The sequence below is a fragment of the Oncorhynchus keta genome, chromosome 15 (assembly GCF_023373465.1).
Source record: "Oncorhynchus keta strain PuntledgeMale-10-30-2019 chromosome 15, Oket_V2, whole genome shotgun sequence".
Lineage (NCBI taxonomy): Eukaryota > Metazoa > Chordata > Actinopteri > Salmoniformes > Salmonidae > Oncorhynchus > Oncorhynchus keta.
Window position 1 is genome coordinate 31,327,623 of NC_068435.1, and position 15,442 is coordinate 31,343,064.

At 41.0% G+C, this 15,442-nt stretch overlaps 2 protein-coding genes across 3 annotated transcripts; both read left to right on the forward strand.

The window, feature by feature from the left end:
• Positions 1-4,995: 4,995 nt before the first annotated feature.
• On the forward strand, positions 4,996-7,478 carry LOC118394775 (forkhead box protein Q1-like). The gene has a single exon (XM_035788314.2). The coding sequence runs from the start codon at positions 5,220-5,222 to the stop codon at positions 6,039-6,041; it is 822 nt and encodes a 273-aa protein (XP_035644207.1). The 5' UTR covers positions 4,996-5,219; the 3' UTR covers positions 6,042-7,478.
• A 4,234-nt stretch (positions 7,479-11,712) lies between these two features.
• LOC118395124 (forkhead box protein F2-like) lies at positions 11,713-14,746 on the forward strand. 2 transcript variants are annotated; one of them, XM_052463857.1, is made up of 2 exons: positions 11,713-13,123; positions 14,451-14,746. In XM_052463857.1, exons 1-2 carry the CDS (start codon positions 12,148-12,150, stop codon positions 14,624-14,626), a joined length of 1,152 nt encoding a protein of 383 aa, XP_052319817.1. In that variant the 5' UTR covers positions 11,713-12,147; the 3' UTR covers positions 14,627-14,746. The 2 variants fall into 2 exon arrangements, with proteins under 2 accessions (XP_052319817.1, XP_052319819.1); XM_052463859.1 differs by having other exon boundaries at positions 14,454-14,746.
• Positions 14,747-15,442: the final 696 nt, after the last annotated feature.

Consider the following 15,442-nt stretch of genomic DNA (forward strand, 5'->3'; position numbering starts at 1 on the left):
GCTAAAGCATGCCCTCAGTCTGCGATGTCCCTGTGGTAGAGGTTGGAGAAGGTTGACAGGGCATTGAGAGGTGATCAACTGCTATGCCCTTTGATATGCCATTGCATTATCTCCAACCTCAAATCAACAACACTTTCTTTCTTGAAGCATTGCCAATAGAATTCAGCATCCTCAAGACATCCATGACAGTTCAGCTACATTCAGTAATTACAGTAACATTCACTGCCACTGTAATAGCGTGCATTACAGAGAAGTCTAGGGTGTACTATTTTTCCCTGTTTATCAAAAGTGTTGGAAAAACTTGTCAATAATCAACTGACTGGCTTTCTTGATGCCTATAGTATTCTCTCTGGTATGCAATCTGGTTCCCACTCAGGTTATGGATGTGTCACTGCAACCTTAAAGGTCCTCAATGATGTCACCATTGCCCTTGATTCTAAGCAATGTTGTGCTGCAATTTTTATTGACTTGGCCAAAGCTTTTGTTACGGTAGACCATTCCATTCTTGTGGGCCGGCTAAGGATTATTGGTGTCTCTGAGGGGTCTTTGGCCTGGTTTGCTAACTAGCTCTCTCAAAGAGTGCAGTGTATAAAGTCAGAAAATTTGCTGTCTCAGCCACTGCCTGTCGCCAAGGGAGTACCCCAAGGCTCGATCCAAGGCCCCATGCTCTTCTCAATTTACATCAACAACATAGCTCAAGCAGTAGGAAGCTCTCTCATCCATTTATATGCAGATGATACAGTCTTATCCTCAGCTCCCTGTATTTTGTGTCAAATGCTCTACAAAAAGCTTTCTTAGTGTCCAACAAGCTTTCTCTACCCTTAACCTTGTTCTGAACACCTCCAAAACAAAGGTCATGTGGTTTGGTAAGAAGAATGCCCCTCTCCCCACAGGTGTGATTACTACCTCTGAGGGTTTAGAGCTTGAGGTAGTCACCTCATACGGTTACTGGTGAGTATGGCTAGACAGTACACTGTCCTTCTCTCAGCACATATCAAATCTGCAGGCTAAAGTTAAATCTAGACCTGGTTTCCACTATCGTAATCACTCCTCTTTCACCCCAGTTGCCAAACTAACCCTGATTCAGATGACCATCCTACCGACGCTAGATTACAGAGATATAATTTATAGATCGGTAGGTAAGGGTGCTCTCGAGCGGCTATATATTCTTTACCATTTGGATTTACAACCAATGCTACTTATAAGACATATCAGATTTGCCACCAATGCTACTTACAGGACACATCACTTCACTCCATACTCCTCTGTAAACTGGTCATCTCTGTATACCTGTCGCAAGACCCACTGGTTGATGCTTATTTGTTAAACCCTCTTAGGCCTCACTCCCCCCTATCTGAGATATCTACTGCAGCCCTCATCCTTCACATGCAACACCAGTTCTGCCAGTCACATTCTGTTAAAGGTCTCCAAAGCACACACATCCCTGGGTCGCTCCTCTTTTCAGTTCTCTGCAGATAGTTACTGGAACGAGCTGCAACAAACACTCAAACTGTTTTATCTCAATATATTCATTCAAAGACTTAATCATGGACACTCTTACTGACAGTTGTGGCTGCTTTGTGTGATGTCTTGTTGTCTCTACCTTCTTGCCCTTGTCTGTGCCCAATATTGTGTGTACCATGTTTTGTGCTGCTACCATGTTTTGTTGCTACCATGTTGTTGCCATGTTGTGTTGCTACCAGGCTGTGTTGTCATGTGTTGCTTCCTTGCTATGTTGTCTTAGGTCTCTCTTTGTGTTGTGTTGTCTCTCTTGTCCTGATGTGTGTTTTGTCCTATATTCATATTTGATTTATTTAATTTAAATAAACAATACAAAACCTCCATGATGTGAGTCAGTTTTACATCCAGTGTTGTGCTAACCTTTTGGCGGTCATCCCCTGGATTAAGTGGCCTAACCAAACCCCAAAACAACACCAGAGACAGAGAGACAAATGCTTTGTCACGGTGACAAAACCAACAGTGTGATCTTCCTTCTCTTTTGCTAAACTGTGCATGATCCTGAGATTAATGCTTACCCAGTGAGCATTGGGCTTGCCTAGCTCCCCCTTTGCATATCTTCCAGAAACCTGTTCTGTCATGGCTTCTAGCCAGACACTCTGTTTTCATAGTTGTAGTGTCATCTTGGTATTAAATCTGCATAACTTCCCTGTTCCTTAAAGTCATCAGAACCCTCAAGGCTATTTATTTCAAATGAATTAATAAATAGAAAGTAGTGATTAATCAAAACAGACTGCCATTCAGTCTCTCAGCAACAAGGGTGAACAGGAATACACAGGTAAATAGTCTGGTATAGGGATGGCCAATTAACGGCCCTTTGACGGCCCTCGGATATTTAATCGTTTTTTGTTTAGGAACTCAGTCTGGGTCTCAACGGGGGGTTATGGATGTGGGTATGCAGACCCGCAAGCAACTGCTGCCCCTCATGATGAGTTCAGATTTTTTTGTGGCCCCCACACCGATCACAGTTGCCCATCCCTGGTCTAGCTGTTGCTGTTTGGGAAAGAAAAACTCAACAACACAACAACATTGCTCTTCTATGGGGGTGCTCAAGTTGGTATGAACATGCTTTCAGCTACATCAAAACAAAGTGCATTAATGTGAGGTCATGAGGACACTTGAAAGTGTCCCTTTGCACTATGAGACTATTTGTTTTGACTTTTTCTTTGTCACCCTTACATCCACTAGTGTGAATGTTCTTCAAGACATAACATCTGAACAAGACTCACCACTAAGAATTCACAATTAGTGCCCCCGTGACCATAATACCTGCCTTGTGATTTCTTCTCTACACCAACCATAGTATGGAAATCTCACACACCTGCATAGGAAAACGGAATGTTCACTATTCATAATGGCATTCGTTATCAGTGGAGCCTTTCACAGTAACATACTGCTGACTCTATAGACAATTCCATGACTATAGTGTTTTTCTGAGATGTTGCCCCATGGTTGACACCTGAGATAGCGTTCATGTGTTTGATGGAATGCTCTTATCATTCACAGACGTATAGAGAATGCAAAGACTAAAGAAACTGTGGAAAAATAATAATAATGTTTCATTTGTAGAGCGCATTTCTTACGCTCAATGTACATAATGTAGAAAACTAAAATGTTTTTAAAAAATGCATCAATACTATAAAAAGTAGAATACGTTATAACAATACATCAAAAGATTACCTTCTAATGCAAAATATAGACTTTTGGCAAATTAGGCAATCAAACATTTAGTTGTGTTTTATATGAGGAAATTGAGGTTTCTTCCTTGACATGCGCAGGTAGAGTGTTCCAGAGCTAATGGACCATATGTGAGAAGGCCATGTCACCCATGCTGTGCAAGGTTGTGACTGGTATGACCAGATGTTTTGAGTCTGATTATTGTAAGGAGCGTGATTTGGTGCTTTAACAGCCTCCACTCTTCTGGGAAGGATTTCCACTAGATGTGGGAACATTGCAGCAGGGACTTCTATTCAGCGACAAGAGCATTAGTGAGGTCGGGCACTGATGTTAGGCGACTAGGCCTGGCTCGCAGTCATTGTTACAATTCATACCAAAATTGTTTGATGGGGTTGAGGTCAGGGCTCTGTGCAGACCAGTCAAGTTCTTCCACAACAATGTCAACAAACCATTTCTGTATGGATCTCACTTTGTGCACAGGGGCATTGACATGCTGAAACATGAAAGGGCCTTCCCCAAACTGTTGCCACAAAGTTGGAAGCATAGAATTGTCTAGAATTTCATTGTATGCTGTAGCATGAAGATTTCCCTTCACTGGAACTAAGGGGCCTAGCCCGAACCATGAAAAACATTCCCAGACCATTATTCCTCCTCCACCAAACTTTACAGTTGGCACTATGCGTTCGTGCAGATAGTGTTCTCCTGGCGTCTGCCAAACACTGATTCATCCATCGGACTGCATGATGGTGAAGCGTGATTCAGCTCTCCAGAGAATGCGTTTCCACTGCTCCTGGCGGCAAGCTTTACACCACTCCAGCTGACGCTTGCCATTGCGCATGGTGATCTTAGGCTTGTGTGTGGCTGCTCGGTAGTGAGTGTTGCAACCGAGGACGCACTACACGCTTCAGCACTCTGCGGCCCCGTTTGGTGAGCTTGTGTGGCCTACCACTTTGCGGCTGAGTCTTTGTTGCTCCTAGACATTTCCACTTCACAATAACAGCACTTACAGTTGACCGGGGCTGCTCTAGCAGGGCAGAGTTTTTACGAACTGACTTGTTGGAAAGGTGGCATCCTATGACAGTGCCACGTTGAAAGTCACTGAGCTCTTTAGTACGGGCCATTCTATTGCCAATCGTTGTCTATGGAGATTGCATGGCCGTGTGCTCGATGTTATACACCTGTTGATGTGTGGCTGAAATAGCTGAATCCTCTCATTTGAAGGGTTTCCAGATACTTTTGGCTATGTAGTGTAATACATTCACTGCATAGTATCTTTATAAAAATAGATATATAATTTGTATCAGTGGTGGCTGCTTGTAGCAAATTCATATAATAGGGTATTATTCCAGGTATCTGCAGACATATGATCGGCCAAACTTAAACATTTGAAGAATTCATATGCTATTAAAAGATGATAAGTTAGGTATAACTCTCCATGAGGATTGCATCATGCGAGGCAGAACAGATGGAAATGAAACGCACGCCACCTGTTGTCTCAGGTGAAGTACTCCAGCGGTGTCAACCACAGCGAGATCGAGTTACACAGGTAAGAAATATAGCCTTTTCCTACTTGTCTTGTTATACTGAAAAAGAGAGGGTGAAAGGGCTACTCAACGCAATTCCATTGTCAAACAAATATTTAAATAAAAATAGATAAAAAATTACTGTTATGATTTATGATGTGTCATAAACACTGAGAGTGCATGATGTTCAGTTGTTCCAAAACATCCATGTAATTATCAAGCCCCGCCTTGTTGGGTTGGTCCTGAGGTGAGCCTGTTGCTATAAACAGCCCACCAGACAGACGGAAGGTGAGACGAGCTCTAGTGCTGCCAAAGGTATAAACTTCATCGGGTACTTATAGGATATTTTGACTGAAAGCGTTCTGCGCTTTGACACCTTTACAAACAAGACGAGACTTCCTCTGAGGCCTGAGCTCTTCTGGCAACGTGCCTGTTTTTACTTGGGCATCGGATAAACTTTAGATAGAAACTCGCAGAAAAGCAGAAATTTAAACAGACAACATGAAACTCGAAGTGTTCTGTGGAAACCACCACTATGAGGTGAAATCTGTGGAGCTGTGCAGCGATGCTAAGAACAGCGTCCGCTCGCCTGTCTCTGGTGAGGAGGAGTTGGGTTCGGATGGGGACTGTCTAGCGCACAGCCCGCCACCTGTCACACCGGGTGCAGATGGCAAAGTCAAACCGTACACGCGGAGACCAAAACCTCCATACTCTTACATCGCACTGATTGCCATGGCTATCCGTGACTCAACGTCGGGGCGTCTGACTCTGGCGGAGATCAATGACTATCTGATGACAAAGTTTCCCTTTTTCCGGGGCAGTTACACCGGTTGGAGGAATTCCGTGCGCCACAACTTGTCGCTGAACGACTGTTTTCTGAAGGTCCTCCGGGACCCGTCTAGACCATGGGGAAAGGACAACTACTGGATGCTGAATCCTCACAGCGAGTACACCTTCGCTGACGGAGTGTTCCGACGCAGGAGAAAGCGAATCAACAAAAAGACAGGCAAAGAGCAAGACGTGTCTGACCATCGTACAGACGAGGACACGCAACTCACCACAACACCCGCACCTCCAGCCAGCAGTGCCAAGTTCTCCAGCTCCTTCGCTATAGACAGTATCCTCAGCAAACCGTTCAAGAGACAGGAGTGGGCAGATGTTTCTCCCACCGTTGGTGCGTTACCGTGGCCGGGTTACACTCAGATGATGCCCCACATTGTGAGAGGACCATCAGTCGCTTTACCGCATCACGCCCATTCGATGTTTCATATTGACTCATACGCTGCGCACGTCCTGGGGGGATATGGTGGTGGATTGTACTGAGATAGATCATCGAAAAGATAGTTTCGCGGCTCTGAAATTGAGATAAAAGGGCTCATACATTTACCAGATAATCCCAGCAGTTGGCTACTCCAGGATCTGACGTTTACCACCCATTCAAAATAGACAGTATTCTTTCGTAATGGACTCGAGTGGTGTGGCAAATAGAATGAAAACACTGTGTTGGCATTTGTGTACTTTGACAGTGATTGTGTATGAACAAAATGCATTTTATTACATTGCCTTATATTTGGACAAGGTCACAGAGTATATATAGTATGTTTTATATCTGGACATTTTTGTATGGATCGACGCACCCTGTGGGGAGGAGTAGGCTTTATTTCGTTGCTTTGATGTTCTATGGTAATTTCCCTTTAAAACAATATCATTTTTGTTTTGCTATACAGTGTACATACAGTTCATGGTGTATATATTATAGGCTATTTATGTTGTTGGTTTATTAAAAATATTGTTACTGAATTGTCGAATGACCTTCAAATCATGCTGTTTAGGGTAACTTGGGGTTAAACGCCCCCTCCTGTAATTCTCACAGAAACCACTTCATGTCACTCATTTATTAACACTTCCCCTGGATGCTCAACTAAAAATGTCATGTCTCACCTCAACTTTTAAGTCAGGAGTGACTCCAGTGGGGCAAAATGTCCTCAGGATAATTCAATGCAAGTCAGTGGTATCTATATTAGAATTTTCCAAATCATATCCATGTCCTCCATAAGTAACTTCATTGAGAGTTCGAAAGTGCGAAAATAAAAAGAGTACATTCTAACCGCATCATTTTGAGGATATTAATAGTGAGAAATGCAGTTTAAAAAAATATAGATTCGATGTATTTGAATAAAAAATAAGATACCTAAACTTTAGCTTTTAAGAGTAAATTACAAAAAAAAATCTAAAATAAAACGTATATAATGAGTTTTAACACACTAATCATCAGGGTTGCATTTAGCAGGGATAGTGAGTTCAAAATGCCTACTTTATGGCGTTTTAATTAATTCTGCCCACTTATTTCCCTTCAAAAAGTGTTTAACTAAGTATAGCCAATATGCACATATCTAAATATTACCAAAACATTGCTTTTTTTTTGTCAGAACATGGACATTTCCCTTAAGGGGGCGTTTTCCCCCAAATTACTTAAGCAATTAGGCCCAAGGGGGTGTGGTATATGGCCAATATACCACGGTTATAAACTGGTTCCCAATGTGATTAGATCAATAAAAATGTTGTTTTTGTCATACCCATGATATACGGTTTGATATGCCATGGCTGTCAGCCAATCATCATTCAGGGCTCGAACCACCCAGTTTATAATCTACAATTTAACATTTAGCATTTTGTGATCAAGTCGAGCAGTTTGTATATATGTTTTAATTTTGTTTAAACAGAATACATATTTTGAATAAAGAGTAACTTTTACATTGACATTGTGATGTGTTTTTATGTTGATATATATTTTGTGGCATTGAATTCATATCGCATAGAATAGATTGTGAACAAACAAGATATCTGCGCTACAAGTTGTTTTCAAGACAAACGGCAAAATGCCAATCTATCCACACAAACACTAACAGGTGTAGTGTAGGCCTGCAGGTGCCTGATCCCTCATTACATTCCCCAATGTCTACCCCCCTTTTGTAGCCTACTACTCATGCTACTGAATAAACAATTGCTTTATCAACTTGGTGTAATATCCACCTAATTTCAATACACTGCATTGTCATTACTACCGAGGTGACATATTGGTCAGGCCTATTAGGCGCTTCTTATTCGCGCGCTGTCACATTGAAATTGATTGGGACATGAGTAAAGCTTCGTTGGCTGGGAGCTGTCAGTCAAAACGTATATGCCTATCATTGTGAGCTCTCAAACAGTGGATGTGCTGTATGAAGCACATTGATAATGTTGTAAATATCCTTAATATTCCATTTACAGTTTAGGCTAGTATCGTCTCGCCTAGACTATGTATGTATTGAATAGTCTAACCAAAACCAAAGGGGAAGAAAAGGGAAGTAAGGGAGGAAGAGGCCTGAGAATGGAAACAAAGATAGACAGAAGGATAAAAGGTAAAGAAGGGACTGAGGTGACGAATAAGGTTGCGAAAAGGGAATGGGCCTAACACTAAATATAGTCCAATAACATTAGTTTTACGCATTCAAATGTTTCACATACGTAATTCTAGATTTAAGATAACATTGTTACCTAAAGGTCCCTTAGTAGCATACTCTCTGCAACTCTACAAATAGGCTATCAGAGGTAGGCCAATTCATATTTAGGCCTACTACTGCGTTACAATAATTGTTAATAACTATCGTTATTGGCAAAATAGGTTGGAATAATAATAATACAGCCATAATGTTGTTAATTAAAGAAATGATGTATCATTATTAGTGTGGCACATACCTAATTATAATTTGCTCCCTCTATTGGGGCAGAAATACGGCATTTATTTTTCTGTGTCTGAGAAGCTCCCTGTGAGCGGATACAGACATTCAGTATTTATATTTTCTGTCTGGAGCTACAAATAACCGTCGCCTCAAGTCGAGACACATGAGCAGGGGAGAGATAATCGCAAAATAGCCTATCCAAGTGGATTTCAGTCCACATTAACAGCTGAAAAACAACTATTTTCGATTTTACCAAGACGTTATGACAGGATCTCTCGTTCTGTGTGCAATATGTTCAAAGCATTCTAAGTATTCTTCTGTGGCTGAGAAAATAAAGGTCCTTTAAACCAGCTGTGCGTCCTGAACGCAGCGAGCTTATTGGTTTTTATGTTGCCGGAAATTATGAGGAGATTATGTTCTTTACCTTTGATTTTATAAGGGGAAATGATTTTATCTCGACATACTTGTTTGGTTAAGAGTTTGAGCTTGTCGCTTAATTGTTGCATTCAAGTCGTTGGGTTAAAGTACTATACTGTTATTACACATTTAACGGGTACGTAAAGTTCGTAAAACCACGTCTGTAAATATTTTTAATTTCGTCATTAAATCTTTGACTTTATTGTTTTTGTAATTTTACCTGTATTGCCTTATAGCAAGTAATAAATTAAATGCAGTTGGGTGAAAATTGTGTTTCAGTTAAACTCAAAATCTCTATATTTGTCTTCTATACATGTCTTCAGTTTATCTCCTGAAATAATTTATATTGAAAGTACACTTATCCTGATCAAAAATTGGGAGAGGATACACATGCAACCAGCTTTCGTTTGACCTTCTTTTGTTTTGCCAAACATTTTCTCCTGGCATATGGGCACCAAAAGCCTGCATGGTTTCTTCTTCGACAATAACAACAGAATAACATCAGAATCATCATCATAAGCTACTATAAAAAATATCCATTGGACCTATTTTTCTAAGACCTCATTTGGATCTGTGTAATTAATTAATCTCTCAAGGGATATGATCCATGGTTCGAGGAGGTAAACTGACACTCGCGCGCCGTGTGTGGTATGCTGGCAGCGCCTGATGGAAAAATCATGTTTCCACTCATGTCAAAGTACTATCCTGAACAGCCCCGAACAAATGAACACGACAACTATGGACTGTTATTTCTCCATGACCTCTGCTAGACAAAACTACAAGCTCTAAGAAGCTCTGACTGTGCAGAATAATACTGTGATCTGTAGTTCTCCGCTCTCCATGACTTTTTTTCTATCCTCAAGTACATCATAGGCTTTATACATAATAGGCTGTATATATGAATATATACAATACCAGTCAAACGTTTGGACACACCTACTCATTCAAGGGTTCTTTGTTATTTGTACTATTTTCTACATTGTAGAAAATAGTGAAGATATCGAAACTATGTAATAAAATATGAAATCATGTAGTAACCAAAAAAGTGTTAGATTCTTCAAAGTAGCCACCCTTTGCATTAATGACAGCTTTTTACACTCTTGGCATTCTCTTAATCAGCTTCACATGGAATGCTTTTCCAATAATCGTAAAGAAGTTCCCACATATGCTGAGCACTTCTTGGCGGCTTTTCCTTCACTCTGCAGTCCAACTTCTCAAACCATCTCAATTGGGTTCAGGTCGGGTGATTGTGGAGATGCAGCACTTCATCACTCTCCTTCTTGGTCAAATAGCCCTTAAACAGCCCGGAGATGTGTTGGATCATTGTCTGGCTAAAAAAACAAATGACAGTCCCACTAAGCGCAAACCAGGTGGGATGGCGTATCACTGCAGAATGCTGTGGTAGCCATGCTGGTTAAGTGTGCCTTCAATTCTAAATTCATCACTGACAGAGTCACCTGCAAAGCACCCCCACACCATCACACCTCTCAAATTTGACGGTAGGAACCACATATCCGGAGATCATCCATTCACCTACTCTGTGTCTCACAAAGACATGGCGGTTGGAACCAAAAATCTCAAATTTGGACTCATCAGACCAAAGGACAAATTTCCACTGGTCTAATATCCATTGCTCATGTTTCTTGGCCCAAGCAAGTCTCTTCTTCTTATTGGTGTCCTTTAGTGGTTTCTTTGCTGCAATTTGACCATTAAGGCCTGATTCACGCAGTCTCCTTCGAACAGTTGATGCTGTGATGTGTCTGTTACTTGAACTCTGTAAAGCACCCCCACACCATCACACCTCTCAAATTTATCAAAGGTCCATGAAGGCCTGATTCACGCAGTCTCCTCTGAACAGTTCATGTTGAGATGTGTGAGGTGCAATCTGAAGTGCAGTTAATTGTTGATTTCTGAAGCTGGTAACTCTAATGAACTTATACTCTGCAGCAGAGGTAACTCTGGGTCTTCCTTTCCTGTGGCGGTCCTCATGAGAGCCAGTTTCATAGCGCTTGCTTGTTTTAGCGACTGCACTTGAAGAAACTTAAAGTGTTTTATATTTTCCTGATTGACTGAACTTCATGTTTTAAATTAATGATGAACTGTCATTTCTCTTTGTTTTTTTGAGCTGTTCTTGCCATAATATGGACTTGGTTGTTTACCAAATAGGTCTATCTTCTGTATACCACCACCACATTGTCACAACACAACTGATTGGCTTAAATGCATTAAGAAGGAAAGAAATTCTATAAATGAACTTTTAAGAAGGCACCTGTTAATTGAAATGCATTCCAGGTGACTACCTCATGAAGCTGGTTGAGATAATGCCAAGAGTGTGCAAAGCTGTCATTAAGGCAAAGGGTGGCCTCTTTGAAGAATCTAAACTCTATTTTGATTAGTTTAACACTTTTTGGGTTACTACATGAGTCTATATGTGTTACTCCATCGTTTTGATGTATTCACTATTATTCTACAATATATAAAATAGTACAAATAAAGAAAAACCTTTGAATGAGTAGGTGTGTCCAAACTTTTGACTGGTACTGTATATACCTAAAATTAGAATGCTAGTAAATAGGATATGCCTACGTTATGTTTATGTCTCATTCATGGTAAACTTGGAACCATTGCCTTCATCGTCTGGCGTGTTGCACTGTTGACTGGAATGTCTAAATGAGTTTGATAAATGGTTTGATTGCGTGTATGAGAGTTGTGAGGAGTGGGTGGGAAGAGGTCTCTGTTAGTCTTCGGAGCTTGTGCTGTGATGTGTGTGGCTCTTGCTAGAATTATGTCTGGACCGCTGGACCGGGGCCAGATCTGGGAGAGGGTGGGTCTCGAGTTCCTGGCGATTTCTTGGAGGGATTTAGCCGGGATCTAGGGGGCAGAGAGAGATTTAAGAATTGATAGGTGGTCGAGTTTTGTTTGGCCGAGTGGATATGCGCAAGAAAGTCGAGGAGCTTTATGATTCCCCTCTTAAAGGATTATTGCCAGCGATGGCCACAGTGAGACGGAGGAGGAGCAGCCGCCACACCGATACTCAGCTGGTGTTCCTGATTAGAACTGCAATAAACGCGCAGTGAATCGCCACTGGACACTAACCTCTCCAATTATCACATTTGGAAACATATTTTAGAACGTCTGAAGGAGTAATGCTGAGCAATTGCCTGAAGTATTGGGTGTAGGATACTGCTCTCAATAGATTTTTCAGGTCAGTGCAAAAATAAAAAGAGCATTGGTCATCCTCTTGGTTATAGGCTACTCATACTCCTCTGTGTCCTAATTTGCGCGCAAACATGACGACTGAGAGCTCACAGCAACATCTGAACTCGTCTCATCCTCTGAGATCCAGCCCAGCAGCCGGAGTGATGCACGCCACTCAGATGAGCTCACAGCCAGTGGCGGAGAGCTCACCAAATGCGTCGAACAAAAGGAAAAAGGGCAACTCTGGCTTGAGGCGTCCTGAGAAGCCGCCCTATTCATACATCGCTCTTATTGTGATGGCTATCCAAAGCTCCCCGACAAAGAGGCTTACTCTGGCTGAAATATATCAGTTTCTTCAGGCCCGTTTCCCTTTCTTTAGAGGGTCTTACCAGGGATGGAAAAACTCTGTGAGGCACAACCTGTCTCTAAACGAGTGCTTCATAAAACTGCCCAAGGGCCTCGGCAGACCAGGCAAGGGACACTACTGGACCATAGACCCGGGAAGCGAGTTTATGTTCGAAGAGGGGTCCTTCCGTCGCAGACCTCGCGGATTCCGTAGGAAATGCCAAGCTCTGAAACCCATGTATCGAATGATGAATGGCATCGGCTTTGGCGCGTCGATACTGCCCCAAAACTTCGATTTCCAGAACCCCTCTGCGTCCTTGGCATGTCATAATGGTTACAACTTGGACGTGATGGGGACCACGGTGCCAGGGAGCTACGACGGGCTGGCTGGAGGGCATCATGTTCCTCACATGTCGCCAAGCCCTGGGTCCACCTACATGGCTGCCTGTCAGGTGTCGTCTAATGGAGAATACTGCCCAGACAACAGTAGTAGCCCTCTGCACTCATCGCCGGCGGCGATGGCAGGAGGCACCTTGGACTGTCACTCTCCATATACCAGTGTCCCCTCACACTGGACATCACCAGGTGTGTCTCCATACATCAAGCAGCAATCCCTGGCTTCAAACAGTCCCACGTCCTCTGCCTTGCACTCGAGCATATCCCCCTACTCTCTGGAGCAAAGCTATCGCCATCACAACGGAAGAGACTCATCTGATATTTCAAGTAAGCCTGTTTACTTTACTAATAGGCAAACACAATATTTAATTGCATGGGCACACTATATGGCCAATTATAACATATGCAACCAAGTAATAAATATTATACTCTTATGTGCGTATTTATATCTACTGTTTTATTTGGAAGTAGACCTAGTCGAGATGGGCAGTTGCTGATTGCGAATCATAGGGCATAGGCATTGGCATTGGGCCTAGTTAGGCAACACTGGCATTGTTCTGCTTGTCCATTTATGAATAAAAGACTATTGTAGAACTATGACAATTTAACTAAAAACACAAGTAATTAAGTAATATTCATGCACATTCTACTGCCAAGATGAACATAATCACTCTCAAGGAAGTTAAAAAAAACTGTAGCCTATATTTTTATTTTCAAGGCTATTGGCCAGCTCAGCCACAGACGGACTTACAAACACCAATATATGACATGACAATAATATGTCGACACCTAATTATGTATATAATAATACACAATACACAAAATGTACAAGCTTTCTTTAGATTTTTTTTTTGGGGGGGACTATATGTTGTTCCATGTAGTGAAGCTGTTATTCAATGCGTTTGAATGGCCTAATAGCAGTAAGGCCAAAAACTGTAGCCTAGATTTCATTTTCAAGGCTATAGGCCTAAATGAAAATGCGCCAAACACCAATATGTGCCATGGCAATAATATGTCAACATCTAATTATGTGTATAATACACAAAAATACACAAATAATATAATACACAAAACTACATCAGTAATGTCAACAACCAAGTATGTTTTCCCTATCCGTACATATGGTTGATTCTGGGCAGTATAGATAGAACTGCCTGTGACCTTTGTGCGCAATGGTCTCCATAAGAAACTACATATAAATATGAACAATAATATCACTGAATTAAATAGTTTCATTACAAATACCAATGATGTTTGTAAAATAATTCAACACTAAATAGAAAGCAAAGTATTCATGGCAAATATCAAGGACACTTTTCCAGGAAAATATTCAAAACCTTATGTTTACAAATTATATATTATTTTCACATTGTAAAAGTGATGTAGCCTATATATATATATATATATATATGTTTCATGAAATATATATAGTGTTTCATGAAATCGTTTGTATTTTGCATGTATGCTCTAAATGATCTGCATGCAGTTGTTTTAGGAAAAATGTAGCCTACCATTTAAGAAAAATAATTGGCATTAATACAACGTCCAAATATTGGCGCCATGTAGTTCTTTCATTTTTTGCATTAGAACAAGTTGGTTTTGTATTTGAAAAAGCTTTGTGTTTGACTGTCACGTCTCTTCCATCTGTTTGCAGCAGGATTGTCTCGATACTCGAGCCATTCATCGCCAGTATGTGACAGGAAAGATTTTGTTTTGAACTTTAACGGAATCTCTTCATTTCACCCACCAACTGCCAGTGGATCGTACTACCACCAGCTACATCACCATCACCAGAATGTCTATCAGGACGTCAAGCCATGCGTCTTGTGAAATCAACGCGTTAAGTCCACCGCCATCTTGGATGAGGATCACAACAACTACACAGCTACTATATACAAGCCATAAGCTTCCTTGTCATTTGTCCCAGATGCCAAGACCTGTAAAAATGTGTGGGGGGATGTAGGCAGTATACAATATGTCAGTCACTCTGTCTGTGAGAACTTCCATGCCATAACACCTTTCAGGAGAAATGAAAAACTTTAGGACTGAGTACATGGAGTAAAATTTGGAGAAGAAAAAATAAATACATATAGCCTATTGCCATTGTCAAGGACGGCTCAGACAGCTATTGGATATAGTTGATCAATGACATCTCAAGTCAGCCTTCCTTCAAACTCTGTCACCATGCCATGATGCATTCAGGAGTACACTAATTGTGTCGTTTCATTCATATTGTAGACTAGTGTTTGAGTATAAGTTATCAACACGGATAAAATGCAAGACAACTACATTAAATGTGTTTAATTAAAAATACATGCACATTCACTCCGATTTATCTTTACCTATTTGCACTTAAATCTAAACCCTTGAGTTTTCGAAAGATTTCGCTGCAGCAAGTCAATAAAGAGATCTATTTTAAAACTGTTTGGGTTCATTCTTATTCAAGGGTAGGCTAAATGTTTATGCAATGCAGCATATCGCAAATCCTATAGGGATTGTATACAGCGTGGGAGATCTTTTGGGACTACAATTGCCCAAAATTGTCTTTGAGTTCTTTATGACAAATGAGGTGTTTTATTTTGTGTTGTTGTTATTTTTTGTTATTATAAACATTAATATAACTGTTATTAATACACAGATAGATTG